The sequence below is a fragment of the Meleagris gallopavo genome, chromosome 26, assembly GCF_000146605.3.
Source record: "Meleagris gallopavo isolate NT-WF06-2002-E0010 breed Aviagen turkey brand Nicholas breeding stock chromosome 26, Turkey_5.1, whole genome shotgun sequence".
NCBI classification, from domain to species: domain Eukaryota; kingdom Metazoa; phylum Chordata; class Aves; order Galliformes; family Phasianidae; genus Meleagris; species Meleagris gallopavo.
Genome location: NC_015036.2, coordinates 1,247,774 through 1,268,029, shown reverse-complemented (window position 1 = coordinate 1,268,029; position 20,256 = coordinate 1,247,774). Strand labels below are relative to the sequence as shown.

The 20,256-nt window shown below is 46.6% G+C and overlaps 1 protein-coding gene across 2 annotated transcripts in view; it reads left to right on the top strand.

The window, feature by feature from the left end:
* Positions 1-20,256, top strand: part of ARHGAP32 (Rho GTPase activating protein 32) — a 146,296-nt gene that overhangs the window by 66,657 nt on the left and 59,383 nt on the right. For both annotated transcript variants that reach the window (XM_031556858.1, XM_010723589.3), the window contains one exon: positions 10,683-10,769. In XM_031556858.1, the coding sequence (XP_031412718.1) occupies positions 10,683-10,769 (87 nt within the window). The remainder of the gene's footprint in view (positions 1-10,682; positions 10,770-20,256) is intronic.

The window sequence follows — 20,256 nt, the reverse complement described above, 5'->3', positions numbered from 1 at the left end:
CTTTAGGCTCAGAGGCTCTCCTGATCGGGTGCTGATTGATGAAATCCTGCTGATGTTGATTGCAGTGCAGACCCCTCGGACAAGAGAATGCTTCTAGCTGTTAGCTGAACAGGGAAGATTGTGACAGCAAACTTTTCATCGTTGGAATACTTGTTTCCTTTAGAGAATACGTGCAGCAAACAGAGCCCCGTTGTGCTGGGACACACATCCTGCGTGGATCTGGGCTCGCACAGCACCGGGGACTTGAGAGGGATTTAGTGAAGCTTCAGCTCCGAGCATTTTGATACCGGAGGAAAGGGAAGAGGGACGAGGAATCGGCTTGCCTTAAACTGTGCTGTGTTTCAGGCATGTGATGGCAGTTTGCTGTCTATTTTTTTTTCTTTCCTTCTGAGCCGTAGCAGCAGACTTCTGTGCTGCGCCTGAACACAATCCCTGCATGCATTCCCTCCCTCTCTGTTTCTCTTGGCTCTTGTTAAACTCCACGGCTTGTCTTGTGGGACCTTTCCAATGAGACAGCGAGCGGGAGAGAAAGGAACACCACTGACTTCTCTGCAGTGCAAATTGAGCATGAAATGGGCAGTGTGGATACGGCTAACGGGGCTATGGAGGCAGATCTTAAATGCTATTCATAGGCACGTTCATCTGAAGGAGCAGCAGCACCAGGAAGAGAGGAGAAGGAGGGAGCCAAACTGGGGAGTTTAATGGGATTTTGCTGTCCTGGAGCTCTTGCCGTGCAGAGCCGATGCCTGGAAGGTTTTTTCAATTAGCTGCTGGGAAACTGAGGAGAGACCTGGAACTGCTAGGCCTTGGCTAGGGGAAGAAATATCCATGGAAAGAATAGATCATTGTAGCAGGGGTAAGTAGTACACAGCCTTTCGGTGATCTCTGTGCTGGATATAAGATCCTTTTTGTTTGCTGTGTAATAACAATGCTAAAATAAAAGCAGCTGGAAGAAAGGCTTAAGGATGGCACCGAATGTTAATGTGGCAATAAGGAAAGACTGGAATGAGCTTAACAGGCAGTGATTTCTTTGCAGAATTAGCAGATGTAGTTTGCAGGGGCCGTGTATGGCATTTTTGGTAGGCTGTCTTATGCTGGAGATGTTAAAGATGAGCATCACGCCAGCTGTGGCACTGCTTGCAGAGATGAACCCGTGGGCTTTTGCAAGGCTCTGTGCTGAGCAAGTCAGTCTGAGAGGAGTGTTGATGAGGGAGGAGAAAATAGCTGGGAATGGGGCTGGGAATGGGACAGCCCAGCACTGGGTTCTTACCTGTGCAGAGGTGAATGGCTGCTTGATCTATTTATATTAACTTCAGTGACTCTTACACTAATTAGAGAAATGAGGGGCAGTGAAAGAAGGACCGTGCTGCGTGTTTTGGTGCTGGATGTGCTCCGAACTGCTGCTAACAATGCCCAGAATGCTCCCTTTGTGATTTAAAAATGAAAATACTTCGTAATATATTTCCTTCCCATTGATCCTTTATGCTGCTTCTTTTAAAAAAAAAAAAAAAAATCTTCAGATTATAAAGCAGCATTTATTGCTTAAGAGGATGCACTTTTATGAACTTATAGCTGCATAAGGAATCCTATAAGCATCTGTATGTGTTTCTGTTTGACACTGAGATGGAGCTGTGTGGGACACAGATGTGGGTGAATCTTTAGCCAGGTGCAGGGACACGTAGTGCCCACCTCACATGTCATGCTGATGGCAAGCACAGAAGAATTTACAGTAGGCAGGGAACTTATTATAGAATGGCACGTTTTGTTTTTTTTCATTCATAGCCATAGAACCACGGAACTGGACAGGATCAGTATTTGCCAGTTGGACTTTCCATATGCTCACCACAGACAGTTCAGTGCTGTCCCAAACTCCACATAGGCAGTGCAAATCAGTATGCAGCATGCGTAAGGCCCTTGTGAAACTATGGTGAGAGTTACCCTGGCACCTTCCTTGGGAAATCTCAAGTCTCTGTAAGCACTTGAGATGTGTTGTAACCCCTCCTGCTGTGCTGAATCAGCTCTCCATGCCTTTTGTGCCGGAGAATTGGACTTGAAGCCCTTCCTGTTTCCTGCCTATCTGCTCCCTGCTTTGCACGTGGCCCAATGAGCCTTTTATTGCACGCACCACATTTGCATACGTGGATGAGGGCATCTCTTTATGTACAATTATTTTCTGCTGGCGGTGTCAGGCTGAGTGACACCTCTCATAGGAGCTTGTGCTAAGCGTGACACATAATAGCTGCTGATAAAGTTATCTGTGTCACTGTAACATGAGCTGCAGAGCTGCCGTAAGAAGCTGAAAGCTGCTGCTTTATTTCTGTATTGCAGAGCAGGACAAGGAGGTTGATGTGGATATTCTGCTTTCAGAATGCTGTGCTGTTTGCATGGCACTGCCTCTTGCGTGCAGCGTTCAGGAACAGAGAGAGTGAAATGAATTATTTGGACTCTATCTAGTTAACTTGTGCAGGTTTTCCTCCTGCTGATTCCTTCCAGCACACGTCTGTGTGTAGCCGTGGCTTTTGCTTCTTTCCTTCTTTCTTTGTTGTGTTTCACACTCTGCAAGCTGTGAATTGCCAGGAAACAGCTCCATGTGCTCTGGAGTTCTGGGGGACGAACTCCCAACCATGTGCAGCTTCAGACCTCAGAAGTTCAGTGAGAGGAGGAGGGGTTGGCAGTGCCCGGTGCAGGGCATGATGTGCTCTGCTCAGACCTGTGCTCAAACTCCTTTACATCAAAACCAACCCAACCCCCTCTGCCTGTTGCTGGAGGTGTCTGTGCCAGTGTTTGCACTGACATTTTACCAGCGGTGTAGCATGAGTGGGATCCTATGCCCTTAGTCACTTAAAGCATCCTTGCAAATGCCTTTATTGATGGAAATGTTTCGTTTATGTGATGTGTTGTTTTATGGAGAATGAATTTGAAAGAGGTGTCTTTGTACCTCAGGACCATTTTCATTTCCTCCTGGCCACAATGCCCTTCTTGCTTGTTCCCCTCACTCTGTCTTCCCTCCCCAGTGTCTGTGCAGTGAGCCATGCGGGGCTGCAGGGCAGCATTGGCCAGTGGTGTTCAGGCAGGTGTTGGTGCTCAGCATGGGCATCGTGCTGCTCTGCCTGTCAGAGCTGCATGCTCCGTGCTCTCTGAGCAACAAAACAAGCATTTAATCAACAGCATGCCACAATAGAGGCTCTGTATTTACAGGAACCAGATGCATGTGCATCTCTGAGGCTTTACCCTATGAGCTATTCTTGCCATAGCTATTTTGATTTCCATCATAGATGCGTTAGCTTTTCCCCTTGTGTTCTATCCCACGGTCTGTCTCTTGGTGGAGCTGATGGAGTCAGCATCAGATTCCATTAATTTACCCTCTGGTGCTTAAGAGTACACTGTGTTTATCCCAGAGCTGCTGTAACCAGGAGCCTTGTTGGCACAGCACTGAGCAGCACCTAACGGGCTCTGCAGAGCATGGCTTTGGAGAAGGAGCAGGAGTGCCCGCATCTGTGTTCTCTGATACATTCTGGCAGTGATGCACCAGCTGTGGTCACAGCTCCTGGATCCAGAACTTGGCTTGTGGCTGCCATGTGGAACTCAGTGCCCCGCTGTGTGCCTGGCAGAGCACAACCACCCCACACCCACTGCAAGCTCTGGTCTTAGTGTCGTGTTTCATGCTGTCTTCTCAAACCTCAGGCACTGGAAGTAGCTCCCCCACAAGAAAGAGAGGAGAAAATGAGATCATCATGGAAGCAAAAACGCACACATCTACTTAGGAAAGAAATCTGTAAAGCAATCTGGTGGCAGTCCTGTATTTTTCCCATCTCTTCTGCAATTTCATATGAACCTCTATCAGATTTTAGCATCCCTGCGTTGGTAGGAAGAATGGTTGGTGTTCCCCAGGGTCTGTGCTGGGTCTGGAGTTGTTCAACATCTTTATAGTGATCTGGACAAAGGGATGGAGTGCACCCTCGGCGTGTTTGCTGGTGTTACAAAGCTGGGAGGGGTGGCTGATGCACCATAAGGCTGTGCTGCACTTCTCTGCAGGCAGCTGCATGGAGCAGGCTGTTGGTTAGTTTGTTTTTAATAACAGCAGATACTTTAATTTCATGAAAACATTCTGTTTTCAGACCCTAAGAAGTTGTTTCTGCCTAATGGAGTCCCTAATGGTTGCATCTAAGAAGTTTTTATGAATATTTTATAGGTTATGAAGGTTGACCTTCTTACACATTTGGAGGAAATAAACAGGGGAGACCACATGAGAAAACACTTGCAACTTGATACAGGAAAATCTGGGCAAAGTAATTCTGATACAGCTCTGTGGGACTGTGTGTCTCAACAAGCTTAGGCATCAAATATATTTGGCTTAAGAATTAAAACAACAAACACTGGCAGCATAGAATTAAGCTGCCTGCATTGGCAGCTGAACCTTGGATCAGGGACTTAGGGTGAAGTCTTTTGAAGTCGTGCATTTCTAACTGCAGTCAGAGTGGAAATCCATCAAGGTTAGGCTTGAATTCTTCTTCACAGAAGTACAAACTGGATCCTGCTGTGCTTTGTGTCTGAGAGCAGCATTACAACAGCAGGCATGGATGAGACCACCTCTCCAGAACCGTGTGGAAGTGGCCAGGAATTGCCTTCCATCAATCTTGCTGTGTGCAACAGGATCAGGACAAGATTTTTTCCCCTGTTTTCACATTTACTTTCTATTATGGCATAGTGCATTAATATTTCTTAATCTGACTTATTCTTTTTGTCTAACTGATTACCTGTGATACTCGGGGTTGAATGTCTTGCACCAAACCTATGGCGAACTTAAAAACATGGGGGCTGAGGCTGCTGTGTTTGCAGAGAAGTCTTTGCTGGCACGTACATGAGTGCTGCATCCCCAGTGCTGTGGACTGCTGCAGCTTTGCAAATCCTTTCTGACAAGGCGTGCTTCTGGATGTGCATACAGACAAGCACCCAGTGAGCCACGTGCAGTAACCCAAGGTGGTTACATCACCAAGAAAACAAATTCTTCGTTCTCAGCTAGGGCAACATAATGCAAATCAACACCCGTCAGCCTGATGCTGATAACTTCAGTCAGTGCTAAAAGCAGTTGTTGAATTTCTGAAGCTGGCTGCTGCTGGCACGTAGGCGCCGTGCTTTCTGACTGCCATCTATTGGGGCTGTTCTCTGCTCTGCCTGAGCAAATGCAGCTTCCTGCTCTAAACACACACAGCGTGAGCAGAAATCTGTGAGCAGCGGTGAGCAAACAGCCAGGGTGACCTTTCTACAGCGTTATATCCTGGAGTCAGCCTCTGAGGTGCCAAATCCAGAGCTAATTGCTTCTCAGGAGATGCTGCTCTTTGCTGCCTCGCAGGGATGCCATTTGTTCACCACCTGCGTGGCTGCTCAGGTGGATGGAGGAGCTCCATGTGCATGGATCCCTGCATCCTCTCCTCTGCTTTTAAAGTCCTCCTCCCCAGCAGTTTTGATTCGCAGAGAAGCTGAAGGGATTCCTCAGCTGCTTCAGTCTCTCAGATGGACAAAACTGCACAGCATGCAGGCATTGCCTCATTGGGAGCTTATGCTGAAAGCAAAATAACCAAATAACCCCGAAAGAGACCTGCTGTGGTGCACATAAGGCACCCATGGAGCTATTCTGACCTCTGGAATCTTTAAAGCAGCTGAGGGTGCTGCTATGGGTGAGCACCTGCCTAAAGCACTGGCAGGGTTTGTTGGTCCATGCAGTGATGCTCAGCTGAAGGGATGCTGACTGCTGAATAATCATGCTGCCATAGGAAGGAAGCATTTCTCATGTAATTGGCAAACTTAAAATAGTTCTCTACGTTACTATGGGCAAAACACACTTCCTGTAACCTTTTAAATTGACTTAATGCTTGTTCCTATTAAAGTTAGGCTTTCTGAGCACACCTGTGAGCTGATGGTAACTTGTTTCTGCAAGGAGGAGAATTTAAGCCAGCATTTAATTCCACCCTTATCTCTTGTGACCTCCTTACTTGGAACAGTGATGTTTTCTTTTGTACTCTCTGCAGCCCATGTGGAAAAAATAGGCTGTCTCCCTGGGATCAGTTTACCTCTTTGCAAAGGAGATGCAGAGGAGCAGCCGAGCTGAATTCCACATACAAACACCAAACTGCATTCCTCAGTGCACCTCAATGCCAGTGTTAGCAAACCTCCAGCATTAATCTATCTGATGTTTATACCCTACTGTATCATACGAGCTTTACAAAACTGACATGAAAACTCATTGCTGTCTGCAGTGAGCACACAGCATCCCGTGCACACGAGCAGTGCTGTCACAGCCTTTCTTTGAGCTCTGTTTGGTTTCTGCTGCTCTCAGGTGCCACTTTGGAGATTTCAAAGGGCTGGTTTCAAAGAGCAGTCAGTAAATGGAGCTTCAGGTATAGAAATATTTTGTGAATGTTGCTCTCTTGGCTTTACTTTCATCCTTCCTTCCGAATATTTGTGCTTGGGTAAAGCTGCTATCCTGGAAGTTCTGCTCTGGGGCCACAGCTCGGTGTGAAAGGGATAAAGCAGGAGATGGGGAGTGTGTGGGAATAAAATAAGATAAATTCTGGAGAGGGGGAAGAAGGCCACAGGTAAACACATTCTGACTGTCAGAGAAGTTAGCTGGAAAGTGATTCACTGTGCAGAAAGATTTGCCGATGTAGAATTTCGAATACAATAAAATAATGATTTCAGATATATCAAAAAAAGAGGTTTTGAAGGGTCCTCCTTACAGGAGAACCCAAAATAAGGAATGGATCCAGCAGAGAGAAGGTGAAGTGTGTGATCAGCAGGGTGCTTTGAAGGGCACTGAAGGCGCCGTGCGCTTGGAGGCTGCAGCTGAACAGCTGATGAAAGGTTTTTCTTCTGCACCTCTAAGCTTGATGAGTGTGAAGGCATTTAACTTCCTCGAGGCTTGTCCTGAGGATATTTGGGCCATACAGTTATTTATTTATTCTTGTTAATAGAACAGGGAAATATTTCACTGGAAAATTAACATCAGATTTCTTGCATTTAACCATCAGACATGGCTTTCACCCAATTCATACTTCCCAAAGCATTGCATAAAGGTGGCATTTGTCCTGTGGTTCTTCCCTCGTCTGATTTGCTAAATTGCACAATCATCGTTAATTAACAAGAGGACAGACATCGAGGAGATATTGGAAGCAGTGGTTCAGAAAGCAAAGAAGTGCACTGCTGCTATTGTCAGAACAAATGAGCAGCCGTAGCAGCGCTTTGGAAACTTAATGAGCTTTTGCTATGGCTGAGTTTGAGCAGCAGAAGTTTCAGCTGCGTGTGCCTGGCTGCTTCTGCCAAGGAATTAACCTGAAGTTCCATCTTGGAAAAGCATAAGAAGATGACCAGGTTTCCTTGGAACAATGACACATCCTCTGCCAGGGAAAGCGTCAGCCTTTCCACTGACTTAAGGCTCCTGGCAAAAAACGCTTCTTCATCGTTCTGCCATCTCGCCGTTCCTACAGACGTGTGCTGTGTTTGAGATGAACCCCGTGGAGGTTTTGCTCACCCGTGGCCATCTGGGCAGCTCACTGACCCCCTCCCTCCTGCAGCATTGCACCCGGTGCTGCTCAGCACAGCTGGATGGCTCCAGCACCCAGTGAGGCTGCGCCCACTGACCAGCCTGATCCCTCCAAGCAAACTGAATTGTAATGTTATGAAGCCTTGCTGTTTTTCTGAGTCTAGAGAGGGCAGTTGTGTTCATTTTATGTCCGTAGTTATTTTAGTTGGCTCTGAAAGGCATTTTTCACATGATGAGAGCATGCGTGTGTGTTGTGTTACGCACAGGTAGGTGCAGTTTGCCCATTGCTGCACAGCAGGTGTTGTGGCAGTAATGGATGCGCTGCATTTCCTGCATGTAGACCCAAAGAAACGGCATGTCAGCAGATGCACCTGCTGCTCAGGGTCTGGGATCCACGTGCCATGCAGACAGGATCACAGTAGGGCTGACCCTGTGCAGCTCCAGACAAACAAATGAGACTGTAAAGCGCCTGCTGCTTTGCTCCAAGCTCAGACCTGCCAGAGTTTGATGCGAGGATTATTCTTGGAGGGAGAGCAGAAGGAGCTTCCAAAGCCACTTTGGAGAGGACAGCTGAGAGCATTTGTTTTGTTCCTTGCTAACCCTCGTTCTGCACACACATAGACTTGTGAAGCTACCGTGCTTTTGAGTAAGACTTGTACATGTGCCCTATCATGACTAGCTTTCCCTCCTATGCTGTTGTTTATCTCTGCAAGAGGAATGACCAGTAAATCAGTAAATCACTCTGCAGGGGACTCCTGTAATCACTGCCTTAGCTGCTAGCTTACTGGAGATGAGCTGCTTTTTCTCTGATGGTGAGGAGACCACAGGAACCAGCAGCATTTCTAAGCCCTGCCTGTAAATGTTATCAGTAAAGTCTTGGCTAGCAAGGGCTGCTCTTTCCTGGCAGAGCTGTGTACCAACAAGGTATGTAACTTCATTTTGTCTTCCAAGTTACCAGTTTGAAACTGTTGCCATTGGAGCGAATGGGATCTGTGAGATTGTGTTTGCTTCTAGGGCTGGTTTCCTGTTCTTGGAAATCTCTGCTGCTGTTTGGTCTGTTTTCTTTACTCGTTGCTGGGCAGTTGTTGGTTGCATTCAGTATCACTGCAGCTCTTTTTGGTCAGTGGCATGCAGTGATTTAATGTCATGTAATGCAGGAGGAGGAGGAATTCCACACCTGCTCCAGGGTTTGGTATGTCAGTTCTTGGGCAGTATGTGCAGAGCAGAGACCCACAGGCTTGTCTTTAGCCACAGAAATCAGAGCAGACCTAATGCACTTGTACTTTGTAGGATGTTTTGTTTGGAAGATATACTGATCTCGGTCACCTTGGAGCAGCATTAATGCATATCTATTAACAAAGCAAAACAAAAATTAGACCACATGCGTTCAGGGAGCGTAAGTGAATCTTGAGGAGATTTTACTGCAAGAGCAGCTGTGTTACAGGGTGTAACCATCAGGTCTCCCTGTGCACGTGGTTCTCTCTCTTGGTAGGTATGAGTTTGGCTGATTGCTCAGCTTGCAGGATCTCCATAGCCCAGATGGGCCACTCAGAGCACTGCTGCACTGCTGATGGACCCTCTCAGGAGTTGCTTCAACCTCTGCTTTAGCACACATAGACCAGGAGTTTGTCTAAGGGGACGCTGAGAAGCCCTAAAATGAAAGCAAACGACGTGGGTGTGAAGGCAGTGAGTATAAATCAGCAGCTTAATCCTCAGGTAGCTCTGCTCTTTCAAATGAAAAGCGATCTCAGTTTGCTGTAACTCAGCCCTCCTACACACAGGGACTTCACGCCTACGGATGATTCACTTTCTATTTCTGGAGAGGTCGTGTACAGACTTGGCTCGACATGAATCCAATTGGGTGCACATTACAGTATGTGTAAAAGGAAAGGTGATGCAATTCCACCTTTGTCTTAACCGGACCCGTGACTTTTCCTACCCTGTCTCACATTGCACAGCACTGAGCCCTGTGCACGTCAGGGAGCTGCTGCAGGTGTGTGCTGTGACTTCATGGCTGCTGGCTGTCCTGTCCACGGAGCTGCAAGGATGTGCTGTGAGGAGGCAGGGCCTGGAATTCCATCGTGGGCAGATGGAGTGGGTGCATGGACCCTAAATAAGCACAGGGCACGTTAAGGGATGGAAACTTTTCTCCTTGTGTAAGGAAACCTGCTTTTGATTGACCTGCAGCTCCCTGGAACCTGACAGACGTGGAAAATATTGCCATGTATTGGCTTCCCTTTAACTGCATGTTTTGTTTTTGGGTTGTGTTTTTCATGTTGGTTTGAAAAGTAGCACTTCAAATACGAAAATTGATAGTAAGTGATAAAGTGATGGGGAACCCCCAGTGCAGAAATAAGTTGTTGTTATATTTAATCACATTCGTGGCAGCATGCAACACACTGTTACACACACAGAAAAGTCCATCTTACAGATATGTCTCTCTCTAGAATGCATTTTTGGGTGTAATTAAGCTCACCTTGTTAAAGACCCTCTGCAGTTGGGTTGACCTGCAGGGCTGTACTGCACACCACCTTCATGAGAATGTGGGAATGTGTAAACGTTGTGAAGTTCTCATTGAAAAGCTTTTGAGATGAAAGTTTGCTCTGAAGGGGGAAAGTATCAGTGGGACCAAAATGGTGTCCAGAAGGCAAGAAAAGAGCGTGATGAGAAGGTGGAATGGGAAAAGCCAAGTATGGTCAAAGGGGATATCTCATGGGTTTTCTGGAGAAGGGATGGATGAAATTGGAGAGGATCAGTGTTATCTGACATGTGAATAATTATGGAGATATTTTCAGGGAACAATTAATTTGCAGACTTCTAAGCTAGACGTTTAATCCCTGCCTTGAACACTTTGCCTTCCCATGATTGCTTTATTTTCGAACCATACTTTTTATTTTTAAGCTGTCAGGTGAGATGCCGGAATCCAATGGCATCAGAGGGTCTGTGCAAGGCATGAATGCTGAATATTTCCTATCTGATGACTGCAGACAGGCTCTGCTCCTCGCTTCCCTGAGACTCAGTGTGTCTTGGGGCGAGCTGATGTGGCTGCTGTGCTGTGTGCATTGTCCCATGGCTGGCTCAGCCCTGCTCACTGACCTACTCTTTCTCTCTCTCTTCCCACCCTCTCCCCATTCCCCTGCAGCTTTCGCTCCCAGAAGAACAGAGCGAAGTGATGAGGAACGGCTGTGAATCCAAGGAACTTGTCTACCTTGTCCAGATCTCTTGCCAGGTAAATGCCACGTTTTCTCTCCCCGCCTCGTTCTGCAGCCCGTGTTGCACTGTGTTTAGTAACGCAGCCTCGTAATGTTTTGTTGTGGCACTTCCCTGCAGCATGTGTGGGTTTTTCTCCACTTCCCTCCAGCTCAGCCCCTAGAAGGATGCTGTCTGTAGTGCTGTGACCAGCTAGTCTTAACGAAATAAATCCCTTAGGCAAATAATCCCAGCCCCAGTTTGTGCAGGGCTGCACAGCGTGACCCAGGGCCACAAGCATGCATGCTTCAGTTGTGTCTGTGAGTGTGCCCAGCAGCTGAAGGGAGCACAGCAGGGATGCAAGGGGAGGAAATCCGTGTGCAAGGCTGTGGCTGGTGCTGGTGGTGAGACTGCTGTCAGCCGTGGGGCAGATCCACCCCCAGCAGTGACATCTCTGCTACTGCAGAATCAGAGTGCTCTGCTCTGTTGCTTTGTGCCAGAGTCCCTGTCTGATAGAACAGGGATGGGGACTTTGTAAAATGCTGCGTAATAGGCTATCGTGTTTTAATAGACTGAATGAAATGTTGTTTGTGGGAGACCAATTGCATTGGCAAGTTCCATTGAGAATTAATGCCCGCGTTTGGCATTTTCCTGGTCTCAGTATAGCAGTTCTTTTCATGATTCATCTCAGCACTTCTTGAGCATCCATCTCAGCAATTCGTACTGAACGTTAATGGGAATCACCGTGGAGTCTCTCTCTAAAGCTCTTCATGTGGTTCTGCTGACATTTCTTGGGTACTAAAACAAAGTGTACAGAATAGGGATGTGTGTGCAGCCTGCACTGGATTGCGGGGGGCAGAGTCCAGTGACTTCCAGAGAGATTTTTCAAGGGATTTAAGGAATCTGAAGACTTGAGATATCCTCGGGGGTCTGTAGGACCTGCAGGATATGTGAGAACAGGAGCAAGCCCTGGGAGCTGCAAGTAGCAGTGAATTGCATGCAAGGTATGGGCAGTGCTGTGGCCAGAGCGAGCCCAGCTGTCCCGCAGTTTGTCTGACGCTGCTGTCAGCCCTCGGATGCTTTGTGGGGATGTCTCAGAATGTTATTCAGAGAGCTGATTTCTCTGGGGACAGCATGGTGAGTCTGTGCCTTGTGCAAGGGAGATGCAGTTTGCAGCCAGACTGAACAGAGCTGCTGCCCAGTAGATCCAGAGGCTGCGAGTCGTGCCCAGCTGCTGAGCTGATGCTTTCTTTTCCAGTGTTCTGCTAAACTAAAATGAGAGCACTGGGAGTTGGCCTCATCACTTTAAAGGGTGGGCACAGAACCAGTCACCTTTGCATTTAGGAATCCTTCTGACCATCTCGAATGTCTCCACGCCCCAAGTTTGTGATTCATCTCGTGTCAGTCTGTGCCTGTCTCTCAGATCCATGCGAAGCTGAAGAACTCATGGCATCTGGATTCAATGAAAGGAAAGGCATGAAAGGAGCTGTGCAACTGAGTATCATTTCTGCCGTGGAGATACTTCACCCCTGACATCTCGTGGCCTCCCCTAATGTCCAGGGAAAGATTCCATTCTGTCACGCAATGGATACCAGTGGTGTCTGGATGGGTTTGGCTCCACGTCCGAATTAAATGGGAGGCGTGAAATAGCTCATGGAATGATAGTGCAGCAGAGAGAGGCTTTGGCAGGATGCCTTTGTATCAGGCCAAAAATATCGAGGAGGGGGAAAAAAGCCTATAAAACAAATTTCACTTTGCCTGCCCTTTGGATGTACTACTAGCATTGGTGTCCAGCCTACTGCAGCAGCTTGCAAAAGTTTCCTTGATTTCTCAGATGGACGCAGAGAAAAGTAGTTCTGCTAATTAGAGCTATATCCATATAAAAGCTTTAAAAGCTTTAAAATAGCTGTTTTGCAAAAGCAGAAAATAAAGAATCACAGACTGACCAAGGTTGGAAAAGACCTCTGAGATCATCCAGTCCAAACATCCACCTACCACCAGTATTTCCCACTAAACCACATCCCTCAGTACGACATCTAAACGTTTCTTGAACACCTCCAGGGACAGGACTCATACCCACCTCCATATGGTGCACAGCAGTGCATTTTTGACAGTCTTGGCAATCTTCAGATTGCAAACCTTAGAGAAATAGGCTACAAAGCCTGGCTCTGGGATGGAATGCATTGTAGCACAGCACCTTGCCCTTGTGGACTGTGTGCAGATGCAGTCTGTGTGTTGTGTGGTCCAAAGAGAGATGTTTCCTTTGTTGCTTTACTCTGTAGCAGACAACAAACCCAAAGCTTTGAGCACTGGGCATTGGAAGCATCCTGGTCCATCTGGGCTATGCTTGGCAGACCACAGTAGGGCATTTACACGAAGGAAATTCTTTCCTGCTCTTTCCCATCTGTAAGTTTAATTGCAGCGGTGCAAAGAGAATTCTTGTTTGGTGACTGCTTTGCAAAAGCTTCACAGATAAAGTTTAAAAAAATGGAGATGTGTTAAGTCAGCTTGTGAAATACAGACTTTGTGTGGGCTGCAGGGAGTTGTGAAAGGCCCTTTTCAGCTTTTCTTCTGCTTAGAGATCTTAGAAAATGAACCCAGGTTATTAGCTCTTAAGAAGTGGGAATATATGGAGAGCTGTTCCACGTGGGTTTGAGAAGTGGAAAGGTGGGATTCTTCTGATTCCTTTGAACACATTTAACCATGAAGATTAGCAAATGGCTAAGGCAGTGTTGTTAGTTGTGTTTGAGAGATCTGATAATGGGTTTCCTTTGTTTTGCTTTGGCTTTTAGAACAGCAAAGGCGGATTTTCCTTTTCTTGAGGAAAATTGCACTGTGTAGCTGATTGGTGCAGGATTGCTTTCAGGACGTGTGCAGTTTTGCTGCTGACTGATTGCTGCCATTAAAACGAATATAAATAAAATGTATTTCTGTGATGGAAGAAGGAGTGGGAGAGTGGGGAAAAGAGAAAGAGACTTATAAATACTTTAGAAATGCTTTTCTGGGAAGAGGAGCCCTGCGTTGAGTTTGCGTTTTCCGTGTGCACACTGTGTGCCACGTGCATTTTTGCTGGGAGGGAAACGTTATCTTCAAGGAACGTTAGAGATGGTTTTTCCTGCAGGAAATAGAAAAGCATGAGCCGGTTGGATGGGTGGTGTGAGGGCTGTGCTGGGCGCCTGCTGAGCTCTATGGGCAGCAGCTGCAGCAGTAACTGCAGCCCTTTTGGGAGTGCAGTGCCTGGCTGAGGCCGGCGTGAGGTCGTGCTGTATCTGTGCACTGTGAAGGCTCGTGGACGGCATTTGCAGTCCTTGCTGACTTCCAGAGGGATAAGCAAAGGTCTGATGATGGTCCGTGACACAAAGACCGAGTGCCACGGTGCGCCCTCAGCTCTCTGTGTCACTGCTGGGTGCTTCCCATGGCATCGTACCCACGTCCTGTGCAGGGATGCTGCTGCAGCTGCACCCAGCTGGTCTCAGGGCATTGAGCTCTCAGTCCCAGCGTGGCTTTTCTCCACGTTTCTGCTCACATTTGCAGACCTCGTGCTGGCAGTAAGTTGAGCAGCTCCGTGTTGTTGCATGGGATGCACAGTTCTTTGCACTGTTCCCTGTTGTTTGTTTGCAGCAGCCGTTGCTGTCTGTGCTGTATTCATTTTGATTGATAGAATAAGGTCTCTGATGCAGTGCATGAAGGCATTTACGCAAATATATGCCACTCGTATCTCCCGGCTCTGCCTTGCACAAGATTCCAGCTTGCTATCTTCTGTTTGAAGAACAGTTTTGCAAAACCCTGAAGGCAACCCCATCCAGCATCCCGGGGCTGGTAGTGTGGTTGCAGTAATAAGTGCTTCAGGGCAACAGAGAGAGTGCCAGGAAAAAATGAGATCCTATAGGAAGAACAGTCAGGACTCCCCATCCTGGGTGGTTTGTGGGGAGAGGAGAGTGGAGTATGTGTTCACAGAAGCAAATGTCTTACTCAGACTCTAATGTCTTAAATACTGTTTGCTGATTCAGTCTGCCTGTGAGAGTCCTTACTGGAAACCACAACTGCTTGCAGTAGGATTTTTGAGTCAAGCATTCAGAAATCTTTTGTATGATTTTTTTTTTTTTCTTTCTTCTCTTAAAGGCCTGTTCTTTAATGTATAATAGCTTTGTCTTGTGTGATTGAGGCTCAAACACCTCGAGAACAGTTACTCACAGTGGAAGTGCTGTGAAATTTCTTCCTGTGAAAAGCTACAATTCTTTAAACAGATGGGACTCTGAGGGCCAAATTCTGGCACACGCATGCATAACTGTGTATGTGTGCATCTATCTGTGTTATATATATACATAAGAGATTGGGATAGATCTGTGTGGAGCATCCAGCTGGATCCTACCCAAGGCAGAATCTCTTCCTCACCTTTCTTAACATAGCATTTGCTGCCTTTTGTTGTTTAAGGAAGAGTTTGCAAAACAAAAGCAGTTGCTTTGTCATCGCGTTGCATGGTAAATTCAGATAATGCTTCACCTTAAGCCTGTTGCTGCGTCCCACCAGGGATGAGCACTGGATTCCCCCATGGGTGCAGCACTGTCTGTAGTGGTGCAGCCAAACCAACAGGTGTGAAATGAGCATACATTGCACGAGGGCATGCTCTGCTTTCTTGCCTGAAGGTGACTGCAACAAAGCGCCTGGAGAAATACAGCTTCACCAACCTGTTTGCCTCTGAGAGTTGGGTACATCACGTGCTTGAAAATCCCTGTTGTGACACCTGGTACCTTTTTGTAACTCTCCCAAAACATTTAAAATCCTGACTGTGAGCCTTCATGGATCAAGTATTTCTTGCCTGTCCTTCCGGATGCTCTCAAATGTTCATACCTCTGCCTTAAGCATTTCTCTGATGAGAAAGGTTGTTCTGTGTTAGTCAAAAGAAAGCAACCGAACTCCTTGTTCCTGCACTACTAATCCATCACTTGATGTGCTGTGCTTGAACGGTTGATCTTAGGTCACACACTGCATGCCTTCTGCTCTCAGTAGCGATAAATAAAAGCGAAGTGACAGCAGTGGGTGGGGTTAATAAAGAATGTATGAAGCTGGCAAGTGGCCTGGATAGAGTGGTTGGGTTGTGTTCAAAGCTCAGGCACTAGCAGAGCACTGGCAAGGTGTAGAGTCTGCTTCAGGCTTGGGTCTGCTCCAGGCTTTCTGAAAGTAGAGTAGCATCTGTAGGGAAAAGAGAGAAGAAATTGAATTGCATGAGAAGCCTTTAAGAATGACATAATTAACATCTATTACTCTGTAGCTGTTATGATAATATTAGAGGATAAATTCATTCATTAATTAGGATGATAATCATTAAGGACAAGGGTCTGACAGGCTGTGTTTTGGAGCTTTGCCACACAGCAGTGATCTGGGTAGGGCAGCACTCACATCCATCAGACTGACTGTGCTGTGTCCTTTCCCTTCTGTAAAAGCATGCTGCACCTTCCCCTCCCCATTCATCGTGGGGTTTATGTGTAACTCTGTGACAGTTCATTTCCCAGGGTGGAAGAGTTGTGCCATTCGCTCACTTTTGTCATTCACAGTGTATTTGTGCTCTTCAGAAGTTAGCTGCTGCCTTCCGTGCTGCAACAGTGTAGTGAATCCAACAGCAGCATCTGTGTGAGCTGCCCAGCCTGGGGGACCCATCCTGCCCTCCATTGCCATTCACAGAGCAGGCTGAGCACCAATAGCAAGAGATGAAAAGCAGCTGGGATTTGCTATTAAAGTTTTCCCATTTACAGCACTCTGATTTTTTCTTCTCTATTTAAATACGTGTTTTGAAAAAATGAGGTCAGTGAGGTCCTTTCTTAATTCTGTATGCTTGAGATGCAGTAACGGGGTTCTAGCTATGCATGGATTTGGGGTTGAACAGTTTATTGAGCAACATTGCAGAGTTGAATACTGTTACAGAACTGCTCATGCTAAGGTGAATTCCCTTGGTAGGTGCATTTCAGGCTGCCCCTTCAGAATACCAGAGATGAAGGCTTGCTCTGCTTTGTCCCATGAAGCAGCAGAGGCTTTTGGGATTCTATGGTGGTTTGTTCATGTCATGTCCTTTGAGCATTTTGCCTTCAGAAGGAAAGCTCTGAATTACAGAGATCAATCTCCTCATATCTAAACTGTATTCAGTTTAGCTCTGAAGCAAAAGTGCAGTTCAGTGCTGCAATCTAAGAGGACAGGACAGCCACTGTGGTTTCCCTGTGTGAGCGATGCGTTCTGGCAGGGCTGGGGCTGTCAGATGGGGCTGTTGGACCAGGCAGGGCCAGCCACAAATGGGAGGGAGCAGTTGGCTCCGAGTGCTGCAAGGAGACATCAATTCCTGCCCTCGGCTCAGCAAGTGGAAATGCATTGCAGAGGAGCTCTTTGTCCTCAATTTTACTTGTTTGACAACTCCAAGAGCTGGGTTTGGTTCATATCCCAGCTAAGGGGAACTGTGGTGGATGTTCTTGTCTCTCTTGCTTGCATCGGTGTTTATTCCTATGCTGGTTGAACACGTGTGCATTTGTAATGGCAGTTGTGTCTGTTTACTTGGGAAAGCTGAGAGCTGCTTGGGGCAGAAGTTTCATGCAGTGTGATCCTCTGCAGGCTGCAGAGCTGCTTTAAGTGCTGCAGGAAAGGGACTGAACGTGGCCAGTCCACCCCACATCCCAGCACTTAGCAGTTTTTTGACTCAGTACATTTAAGAATGAAGGACTGTTTACCTGAGCAGCTGGGCCAAGCAGGAGCCATTTCAGCTTTGTAGAGAGGAGATGCTGTACTTGGCAGCTTGCTTTTTTTTTTTCCTGGCTGCAAGATCAGCAAGAGCCTTAACAGTGCATCCAGTTTTCTCTCAAGGAAATGTCAATATTTTTACTCTTAAGGAACTTTTGTAGCTAGCCTTAAAGATTGCACGTACAGTAGAACGAAGAGAATCCCTTTGGATGTCACAGTTGGAATTCAAGACTTGACAACAAAATTATGCTGCATTTAGTAGCTTTCTAAATTGGATCAGTGTGTGAGAAGAAGGACAACACCTCCATAGTGGTTTGTTTTGCTGTGGCCCTCTGTGAGGCACATTGTAGGATGGGAAAGCTGAGGTTGTGAGAACTTTAGGCTTTGTCCTTAATGGCAGAGCTGTTGGCTCTTAACCCAGCATAAGGCAAAAAAGGAAATCATTCATATTTGCATGTTATGTTCTGGTTTGATGGAACATAACATAATTGACAAAACACAAAATGAGCAAGAAGATAGCAAACATTTATCTTCTGATTGCAGTGGGTACAGATTTGCATTTGAAGCATGAAACAAGTCAGTGCCCTGTAGGCTTCTCCACTCCCTTGGCCATGGAGGGTATCTGTGAGCCTCCAGAGCTGCCCACTGCAGACAGGCTGGGATGCAGTCCTTAAACATAACTGCACACTGATGCTTTTGCACGCTGCAGAGCAAGTTTGCAGTCATGAGCTGAGGCTCTGGCAGATGATGGAGGCCGACTTTCTTCTTGCCTAATGATGCGTTTTTAACCAATTTGTGGTTTTTAAAAGTACTGTGTTTATTTTAAACTCTGGTTTTCCTTTATAAAAGACCCCAGCAGGGATATTAGCTATTAAGGATGGCCTGTCTGCAACGCTTTGTCTCTTAGCTCTTGGCACCAATCTATCTCTTGAAAGTGGTACGTGCAGCTGCCAGCAAAGCAGTTCTGTTTCCATTTTGGCTGCAGCTCCAGTTCAATCAGTGCTGCTTCTCTTTCTCTGCTTTCTAAATAACGTTTCTCCTTTTTATCTGCTTTCCTGGAGTTTTGGTCAGCTGCATCTTTGACTTACAGTGGGGCTCTCTGACCTGTTTAATTACTCCAGTGCTGATGGCAGCTGTAACCTGGCTGGTTTTTGTTGGTTTGTTTTTCAAACAGGGTTTCTTGCTTTGAGACCTACAAAATTTTTGCTCTCTGGCAATTAGTTTTAACAAAACCTTGCTTCTGTTCTTTGATCACTTGAAAAAAATATCTGCTGTTTGCTTCAGTGTTATGCCCAAGGAATGGGATGCAAGAAAACCGAGTTCTATATCTGTCTAAGCTGCTGTCAGGGTAGCTGACCTCAGGCAAGTCGTTGTGAAAGGGCTTTTTTGATTTGGTTTGGTTTACTGACCTCAGGGAAGTCATGTCCCAAGCTTTTCTGTTTGTGCTGTTTTGTGTGGTGCTCGCTTACTTCGATGAAACAGTGTTTCTTCTCTGTGGTTCCATGCCCAGTAGATAATAGCATGTTGTGGGCACAGGGAAAAGGCAGTTTTGTATTTCAGTGTGTTCAGAGACCTTACAGTGATCAGCAGATATCTGGGGTTCACTCGCTGCCTTGCTACCTGTGGGATGCAGGTAGCATTTTGGTTCCTGTTCCATTGCAGTTGGTCTTACTGGTGGCTTCAGAGCGTTTCCCTTGTGGCTGTGTGTCCATGTTGGTTCTTACTTTAATTTTCTGAAATGCAGACAAGCTGTTCCCCCGTGCCCTCCCCTTCACCCCCTGTGTCTCTGTGACCCTTTGCTCTGATGGGGTAATTTTATTCGGGAGGTGATTGTTACCAAATTGTTTGAATTATACCATGTCGGGAGAGCAGGGAATTTCATTCACATGTTGAGAGTTGTAAATCCCGCTTCAAATTCACTCTCTGCCAGCCTGCCATTTAGAGATAGGCTTGCTTATGGGAGGAAGATGGGGTGGTTAGGATTTCAAGTGCCATTCACGTGGTGTGTGTGCTCTTAGCATGCCCTTACTTCTCTGTGCCTGTAACAAAACCAGCTGCCACCAAAGCCTGAGCCAGGTCTGTGCTGCTGTCTGCATGCTGCAGGCAAAGCTGCCCTTCTGAGTGCTGGGGAAGCACCCAGAAAGCTGCACATGTCTGGCTGTGGTCAGTTCTCCAGTAGGTCAGAGCAAGTGGAATGATACTGCTGGCATTCCAAGCAGATCTTGGGCAGCCTTGAATTCCTGCGTGTTCCTGATGTTTCTACCTGCAATTGGAATCAGAGAGCACAAGGAAGAGCAATATTTAAGGGAGGAGAGCTGCAGTGATTTCCATTGAAATGCCTTTTTTTTTTTTCCTGCTGATTGCAAGTAATGGATCATTAGAGCTGAAAGAGATTGATTTCTTCTGTGGAATAAGGCTATGAAGGATTCATCAGATAAATATGGGAGCTCCTGTTGAAGGGCATCACTGGGAGCAACGAGTTGAGCATCCCTCCCTGGGTTGGAGGGGAACCTGGCAGTGAGCTGGGAAGCCTCAGGCTGCTGCTGGGTGAATGCTTTCATTCAGAAGTAAAGCAGCTTCATGTTGCCTTAGCACAAACTTCCTTTACATTTTAAAGTTCATCATTTCCCTAAGGTTGTAATAATAGTGCTGGAAGGTGTGAAATCACCCAAGACAATCTGGTAGATGGTGTTGAGGATAAAGCCACCTACAGCACCAGCTCAGAACGGATTTGATCAGCCTTGTTTTCTGTTTTGACTGAATTTCTAAAGCCGTTTTCCAGTGTGACTCATATTAAAAAGTAA